This window comes from Salvelinus alpinus, chromosome 4, assembly GCF_045679555.1.
Source record: "Salvelinus alpinus chromosome 4, SLU_Salpinus.1, whole genome shotgun sequence".
Lineage (NCBI taxonomy): Eukaryota > Metazoa > Chordata > Actinopteri > Salmoniformes > Salmonidae > Salvelinus > Salvelinus alpinus.
In genome coordinates, this window is record NC_092089.1 from 21,331,118 (window position 1) to 21,340,555 (window position 9,438).

The window sequence follows — 9,438 nt, forward strand, 5'->3', positions numbered from 1 at the left end:
CATTGATCCGAGCAGCGCCTCCCAGTGGAACAAACAAACAACCACGTTCGAACTGCAGATTCCATCCTGAATATATTCCTGCCCGTGCACGCTGAGCTGCTGAGACAAATGAAGAAGGAAAAGTCCGCGAACACAAGCTTTCAGTGCTCCCAGGCAGGCAGCGGTTGTTTTTAAAGCCCTTAGTCACAGTTAATAACCTTGGTCTCAGACGGTTTATTGCACTACACTCCAATTGTACAAATGCTCCAGACGAAGACGCGTTTTATGGCCAAGTTGCTGCAGCAACAGGGAGGATGTGTCCGTAAAGGCGGCATTCCGGCTGGCCTGACGGGACAGGATGCACGGCCCAACACCATCACCCGGACTGGCTGCAGTCGGCCATCTACACTAGCTTAATGCTGCTATCCCTCTTAATTGGTGTTTTCACTAGCCCACTATTCATGAACGCCCATAGGCTTTGAACTATAAGACATTAACCGAAATATTGACAAACATTAGCCAATTTTACACATAGGCCTAATACACAATCAGTAGGTCTAATATCAACATTTGGCAATATAATAAAACAACTGATCAAGTTTATTTTAAATGTAGGCCTACCTTAAGTATTTTGCTTTATTTATTTAAAGTAGGCTATACATTCTCTTTTATAGGCCTAGTATTATTTTTGAAACAATAAACTTAAACGCGGGACATTTAAACTCCAGACGTTGATTGTATATAAAAGTCGTCCGGTGATAGATGGGTTAGCATGGTACATAAAGTTGAATAAAATAACGTGCTAGACAACCTTTTGGGTGGAACTTCCGTAATGGATATTTAACATTAATGGCACAGGATCCCATTTCGGCCCATGGGGGCAATGTAAAGTCAAATACATCATACATCTGATATGACCCACGCAGCCAGGTTTTATGTCGAGAATCATACAAGGAGATATTTTCTCGAGACATATAGACCCATTCATCCAATTTAGAAAATAAACTAAGAAAACAAAGGGAAAGGTCTCGACCTGTGACTCGTATGTCTCCAATAGGGTGTGTGAAATAGGCTAAGCCTATATAGGACCTAATCATTCCAAAAAACATCGTAGGCTATTTACACCGAGGAACATTTGAATTGGCTCAAAAATGAAGACAAAGCCCTACAAAGTCCCACAATTAGGCAATTTCGGCTCAATGTATTGGAGCAGCTTTTCTCTTGACAAAAACGCAGGAAAATAGCTGATATGTTCCGACATTGAGAACTTAAACAAAACGAACACTTTCAAGTATCAGGGTTGATTGAACAATTTTACAATATAACCTTTGTATGTCGAATATTTCACGAGAACAACAACAATGACAATCAATGCATAAATAACAGGCCTATTTTAAACTATAGCCTAGTCCTTCTGTGCGTGTGTAATGGCGACAACAAACAACCAACAAAGTTTGGGATAAATCATGCCTTCTCGTCATGGAAAAGGTATGTCCCCTTTGTGGGTGTATATATAATAAATGTAAAGATACAGGTTGTTAAATATGGTACATAGTTAAATGTCGAATTCGACATGAAATGGGCGCGCGTAAATCAAACTTTCGTGTAATTCATGCATTATGCATTGATGCCAATTAAATAATTTGCTCGAAAATGTGACTTTTACGCAAGTTAGGATTCGACCAAATATATGTTCTGTTTTGGTGGCACCACACTTTCGTAACAACAAATAGAAAGATCAAAAGATCAATAAGAAAATCACCTAAAATGAAAATAGGCCAATACTAATAATAATAATAATACACTAGATATTACTCTCAACAAAGTAAGTATGGTGGACAAATACATCTACAAATGTCCGTTCATCACGGGAGAGGTGTAATCAGGAATTTGCAGACCAACGAACTTGAAATTAGCGATTGAGCTTCATGCATGCCTTGTCTGAGGGGAGATGACATCCATCCGCCAGTGTTACAGCATAGGGTTCGTGGTATAATACTGAAAACGGTCTCTGTTCAGTTTCTTCTCTTTCATCCTCCTGTTTTGAAACCAGATTTTAACTTGGCGGTCGGTGAGATTGAGCATCCTCGAAAGTTGAAGACGTTTCTCCTTGTTGATGTAAACACTGAAAAAGAACTCCCTCTCCAATTCTCTGATTTGGTATTTGGTGTATGGACATCTCTTCTTACGGGTTCTCTGTCCACCTGAAAGGAAGAGTTGCAATTCAGATAGAAAGATCAAACAGGGAGCTGCTTTCGTTCTGGGAAAAATACATAAATGGTGTCAAAGGGGTTATAAACAAGGGTCTAAATAGACTGACAACAAGTTGAGGCTTTTGTAAAAAAAAAAAAATCATAAAAACTAAAACTGAAAGCCTTGAATTAAGGTTGAAACTGGATAAATGTTTTTGGCCATGTTTTGCTTTTAATAAGCATGAAATCCCAAAATTTCTATGCATATTTAGGGTACATTATGCAACATAATCATGACATTTCTTGGAGTTCAGTATATGGAAATGACGGGTGGGTGGTAAAAAGCAATAGCCCTAATAATAACACCTCTGGACAACATCAAACACCTCACAAAAGGAACATCATTACAAAAACGCAGTGGTAAACGCTTTCTAGTGCTGTGTATACTAGCCTAATGTATTCTACGGTGTATGCTGTACTTTCTACACATTTTCTATCTAATGTGTATGTTTTTATAGATTTCATGGATCCCAGGACTCTCTGGAAAACAGTGCCCACTGTGCAAAAACTGGTTGAATCAACGTTGTTTCCACGTCATTTCAACAACAAAAAAATCAATATGATGACGTTGAATCAACGTGGAAAAACTGATTGGATTTGTAAAAAGTCATCACCGTAAGGGAATTCTTTTTCACCCAACTTCTAACCTAAATCCAATGACATGGTGAATTGTTTTGTTGCTTTCATGTTGAATTCACGTTAGTTGACAACTCAACCAAATGTAAATCAAAACTAGACGTTGAACTGACGTCTGTGCACAGTGGGTGGCAATTGTTACTGAGTGGACTATCCTCCTGGCTAAAAATATTAAAGAATCAATTAAATCAATTAAATTTTAAAAATGATTTACTTTATCACCTTATACTATATCACTAAGATTATATTAATATAATAACAAGATACCATTCAGGTTATAGGGGGAACCATGCAGCACATATTCAATACGTCCCTGGGTTATAATGTATAAAAATATAATTTTGCAATAAATCTATCAATTCATTAAGTTCTCGTTGCAGTCGTTTGATACGTTATGAAAAGTAAGCCAAGCTATGCGTCTATAAACTAGAACAACTAATAGGCCTATAAAGAATGCTCGAATATTTTAGAATGGGAAATTCTCTGTCTTTCACGGCCAATTTCAGTTCCAAGCACGTGATCTTGTCGTTTATAACAAAGTTTTTGTTGGGGTAGATCTACAGCCCCACAATAAACCTTATGCGCTTATAAAACAGCATATAAACGCCTTAACAGCAGCGCGTTAGATTGCAAACTTTCTCACAGAACTGGTGCACGTCGTCTTTATACTCACGGCTGGCGCTATATTTCTCCTCATTGTTGCCGGAAGAAGACACGGGGCTGCAGCTCACCTCGCCCGGCGGTCCCTCCTCTGTATCCCGGCACTTGTCGGAACCGGTCACCGGAACTGTAGGTTGTTTGGTGACAGTTCTGTCCACGGAGTGTTCGCTTGTTGGTGTGGTGTCTGCGCTCCCTTGAGCAGTATCGAAAAACGGATCAAATGCTTGCGGTAACACTCCATTCCTACTCACACTGCCCTGGAGACTTGATGTAGGATTGGAGCTGCTGGAGTGATAGACATCACTGGAGTTATTTCTCGTGAATATTTCCCCCAAGGAGGTCGAGCTTGATAGACAGTCCCTATGCACCGTGTCCTCAGTGGGGTAGCAGTGTGACATACCGCCCCTATGGTGGTGCCATTTACTGGAGCTACCGATGCCATGATAGTCCCTGAAAGCTACCTCTCTGACAGACGGAAGCTGTGGCAGAGTTGAGGATGGGTAGGAATATGTCAAGGGACAAGAAGACTGACTCTGGTGGGACAAAAAAGGAGGGAGGCTTGAGAAGTCTGTTCCCGAGACGTAATAGGTGCAGCTGCCGGGCAAATACATATTAGACCCAACTGGGACCCGCTCATCAAAATCCATAATGATTCGATCTTGCGTAGCCTGTAGCCTACTCTAATAGTCTACCAACCCTCCCTTCGCATCGTTCCTATGTGCTGCTAGGCTCCAGTCACTTTGAAGCAGATCCGTTGAGCAACAAATTGTAAGACGTGAAGCTGACGTGCAGTTTGTTCTCCATCCATTCCTCAGAGCGCCAGTCATGTGACCAGGGGCAGAACTGGACAGAGACGTTAGTTCAACTGATGCGTTGCAATGAGTGAATGCGTTTCTTAATTAAAGTGTGTGATATGAAATAATTTTCCAAATGTATAAGTAACCATACCAAATAATGTATTGGTATGGATTGAAACACCTTTGAGGTCACGGTAAATCAAGGCCTTGTTGCGGCATGTGCGAATAACCTTTGTTATTAACGACAATCTTGGTGTTAATACTTTTGAATATGATTTTCATGTGTTATATTCTCTTTATCTCTGGAACATACATTGGTCAATATGGCGCATATGCTGTTGTATGGACGCATAAAGGCATTGTAAAGTCTATGGGTAAAATACCATTTGTATGAAATATAATTATACCAGAACAACCCAGAGCCTTCTATTTGCCATAAAAGGCTCTGGATCAATCTATTTCCACAACCACTATGCCTTTTCCAATAATGTATTACGCTAGTAGTAATATTAGCCTACAGCATGTGGGCTAAGGCTGCAAGAAGAAAACATTTGTATTATACAGAAGCCCATCTCAATCTAGCGCTATATCAATATATTTGTACCAATTTCCAATTTTCTATATATCAATATATTTGTACGAATTTCCAATTTTCTATATATCAATATATTTGTACCAATTTCCAATTTTCTATATATCAATATATTTGTACGCATTTCCATTTCTATATATCAATATATTTGTACGCATTTCCATTTCTATATATCAATATATTTGTACGAATTTCCATTTCTATATATCAATATATTTGTACGAATTTCCATTTCTATCAGTATATAAATGGATAGGCTTTGTGCAAATTCAGAATCCGTTTCCGTTTATATTTCCTAAAAGACGTACCCGAAGTTAGAATTGTCACTTGTTGACCAAAACAATCTCTCGTGTCTCAATCTCAAATGGCTAAATAATTTGGTGCAGGGCCGTAGCATAGCAGGACTAGCGTCCGATTGTAATACTATTGTGGGGCACTCTAAAAATGAATATTGCGTTCAACATTACAGGAAATGGGACATCTCTTGGATATTCTAATACACATATAGCCTAAAGTAAAATATGGTTAATAATAAACTAAACTATTGCACCTAGTGAGAGTAAGATACCTGAATGGAATGGCAGCATACGCGCGTAATGCATTCTCTTTCATATCATCTGCATCAGTGGACACGTTTTGCGCTGACATAAGTGTTATAAAATGTAACAATAGAGTTCAGGGTATATAGCACCAACCAACAAAATCAGCTCGAGTCAGACATGTTTTATTGCACTTTGCAGTTGGCTGTGTAGTTGCCATTGTCAGAACAGACATGTGGGGACTGCTGCGGCCGGCGTGCTCACCAGACGACTAGATGGCATTCATGAAGTTCAATGAAACGAGACTCAAAACAAGGCTCCAGGTGAGTACTTAGGCCTGTGCGTAAAATGGAGACTGTAATGTCTTGGAATTGTTGGAATGCATGTAATTTGTAGGCTACAAAATATTGAATGATCAAATGGTTCGTTAAATAATACAACTTTATGGCAAAAGCCTAATGGTTCTATTCTCTGTGAGCATGACATGAGTCCCTTAGGCTAACTATATATAGGTTAAAAAGTATTTTAAACCATGCTAAAGTATGTCGTTTGTTGTATCCCATTCTTCAGATTGCACAGTCAGTCTCGTTTTGCGTGCTGCAGAACTCAAGTTCGGGGGAGGAAAAGGGTCACCATTTGTGAGAAAGGGGCCACAAACACCCCTGCCCTGTGCCCCGGATGAAGTTCATTCGTTTATTACCGTGACAAATGTCTCAAAGGTTAATTCGCGTTAACTGTTTGATAGGCCTATTGCAGGTTTCCCCAAACTCGGTATGAAACGCCTATAAATTCGAATTAAAAGTTGTCAACAAATAAAATAGGATGCTAATCTTTACTTTTGAAAAATAAATGACATTAAAAAAATAGCTATTTGATACGAGTTGTTTGTTTTACCTTTTTTTGTTCAGCTGTAACATGGCTGATCAACAAATGGGTGGTCACTTTCAAGATGAACACATATACTCCACCAAGCTCATCAACAAATCAAATCAAATCAAATCAAATCAAATTTTATTAGTCACATACACATGGTTAGCAGATGTTAATGCGAGTGTAGCGAAATGCTTGTGCTTCTAGTTCCGACAATGCAGTAATAACCAACAGTAATCTAACCTAACAATTCCACACTACTACCTTACACACACACAAGTGTAAGGGATAAAGAATATGTACATAAAGATATATGGATGAGTGGTGGTACAGAACGGCATGGCAGATGCAGTAGATGGTATAGAGTACGGTATATACATATGAGATGAGTACTGTAGGGTATGTAAACATAAAGTGGCATAGTTTAAAGTGGCTAGTGGTACATGTATTGCATAAAGATGGCAAGATGCAGTAGATGATATAGAGTACAGTATATATACATATGAGATGGGTAATGTAGGGTATGTAAACATTGTATTAAGTGGCATTGCTTAAAGTGGCTAGTGGTACGTTTTTACATAATTTCCATCAATTCCCATTTTTAAAGTGGCTGGAGTTGAGTCAGTATGTTGGCAGCGGCCGCTAAATGTTAGTGGTGGCTGTTTAACAGTCTGATGGCCTTGAGATAGAAGCTGTTTTTCAGTCTCTCGGTCCCTGCTTTGATGCACCTGTACTGACCTCGCCTTCTGGATGATAGCGGGGTGAACAGGCAGTGGCTTGGGTGGTTGTTGTCCTTGATGATCTTTATGGCCTTCCTGTGACATCGGGTGGTGTAGGTGTCCTGGAGGGCAGGTAGTTTGCCCCTGGTGATGCGTTCTGCAGACCTCACTACCCTCTGGAGAGCCTTACGGTTGTGGGCGGAGCAGTTGCCGTACCAGGCGGTGATACAGCCCGACAGGATGCTCTCGATTGTGCATCTGTAGAAGTTTGTGAGTGCTTTTGGTGACAAGCCGAATTTCTTCAGCCTCCTGAGGTTGAAGAGGCGCTGCTGCGCCTTCTTCACAACGCTGTCTGTGTGGGTGGACCAGTTCAGTTTGTCCGTGATGTGTACACCGAGGAACTTAAAACTTTCCACCTTCTCCACTACTGACCCGTCGATGTGGATAGGGGGGTGCTCCCTCTGCTGTTTCCTGAAGTCCACAATCATCTCCTTTGTTTTGTTGACGTTGAGTATGAGGTTATTTTCCTGACACCACACTCCGAGGGCCCTCACCTCCTCCCTGTAGGCCGTCTCGTCGTTGTTGGTGATCAAGCCTACCACTGTAGTGTCATCCGCAAACTTGATGATTGAGTTGGAGGCGTGCATGGCCACGCAGTCGTGGGTGAACAGGGAGTACAGGAGAGGGCTCAGAACGCACCCTTGTGGGGCCCCAGTGTTGAGGATCAGCGGGGTGGAGATGTTGTTACCTACCCTCACTCACCACAAGGCTATATGCCAAAGATATTGGTGAATTTCTCAAATGTTGCAGTGATTTGACATGTTTAGCTAAATGATGGTGTTTTGGATGACTTTTCCAATCTAGCCGAATGAAATGAGCCTATACCCATAGCCACGAAGGCTGTTTTTAAAATGGAATGGTCTCGTTAAGAACTCGTCAACATGTGAGAGGCAGGTGTTATAGAACAAGTGTTATGTATCTTACACGCTCCATTGCCATTGACTTTAAATAGAAAACATTTGTACTTTACCACTACTTGGGTGTGAGCCATTTTTCCACTGGCGCGCCCTCATATTTATGCCATTTAGATGTTGTTTTTCTGTATAGGCGCTATAGGCTTTACTGCCTTTAACGAGCATTTCTTCAGGCTGGGGTGAGGGGAGTTTCGCCTACATCTCTACGACACAAGTGCCTTGCACTTGGAAACGTGGAACCTCACAGCTTAATGTCTGTCTATACTGCCTCTTTACAGTAGATGAGATGGGTGGGGGGAACATTACAGCTTTATGTCTCTCTATACTGCCTCTTTACAGTAGATGAGATGGGTGGGGGGAACATTACAGCTTTATGTCTCTCTATACTGCCTCTTTACAGTAGATGAGATGGGTGGGGGGAACATTACAGCTTTATGTCTCTCTATACTGCCTCTTTACAGTAGATGAGATGGGTGGGGGGAACATTACAGCTTTATGTCTCTCTATACTGCCTCTTTACAGTAGATGAGATGGGTGGCGGGAACATTACAGCTTTATGTCTCTCTATACTGCCTCTTTACCGTAGATGAGATGGGTGGCGGGAACATTACAGCTTTATGTCTCTCTATACTGCCTCTTTACAGTAGATGAGATGGGTGGCGGGAACATTACAGCTTAATGTCTCTCTATACTGCCTCTTTACAGTAGATGAGATGGGTGGCGGGAACATTACAGCTTTATGTCTCTCTATCCTGCCTCTTTAGAAGAGACGGCTGACAGGAGGAGAAGCATAGCACAGAGGAGGAGAAAATAAACATGATAGACCTAATCTCATCACTAAAGACATCATGATAAAAGAAGACGTACGCCAAGAGATGCTTATATGGAAGCTGTACGGCAAGAGCTGCTTATGGAAATGAAAAGGGAGTAACCGAGTATGCTTTAGTTGGCAGTGCCATAAGAACCCTGGGTGCATTGGATATGTTGTTGCAACAAGCGGAACTCCCATCACCATCCTCCTAAAAGTCTCGGATAGTTTAAGGACATACTTGCAGTCAAGAGTCCTGGAAGCAGGATTTTAAAAGACAGCTTTGTGTGGGACGAACCATTCAACATGTGAACCCCTTAGATATTGTTTACTTGAGTTATAAGGTTATAATCGTTGTAATAATAACGTCATATTTGTAATCACACCATTAACTACCATTCTTTCTTATTATAGACTATAATTATTATTATTACTACAGTTACTATTAGTAAATAGCAGTATAGTTCTAGCAGGCATACTTGTTATTTATTACCATAACTAATTATAATGATAATGACTATACACTTAGAAAAAAAGGCTGATTCTAGAACTTAAGGGTTCTTCGGCTGTCCCCATAGGAGAACCCTTTAAATAGAACCCTTTTTGGTTCCA

General features: G+C 40.6%; 1 protein-coding gene across 1 annotated transcript; it reads right to left on the bottom strand.

Annotated features, from left to right (window-relative positions):
• Window positions 1-10: 10 nt before the first annotated feature.
• On the bottom strand, window positions 11-4,336 carry hoxa11b (homeobox A11b). The gene is made up of 2 exons (XM_071395987.1): window positions 3,541-4,336; window positions 11-2,183 (listed from the first exon to the last, which is right to left on the bottom strand). Exons 1-2 carry the CDS (start codon window positions 4,172-4,174, stop codon window positions 1,951-1,953), a joined length of 867 nt encoding a protein of 288 aa, XP_071252088.1. The 5' UTR covers window positions 4,175-4,336; the 3' UTR covers window positions 11-1,950.
• Between the last annotated feature and the right edge of the window lie 5,102 nt (window positions 4,337-9,438).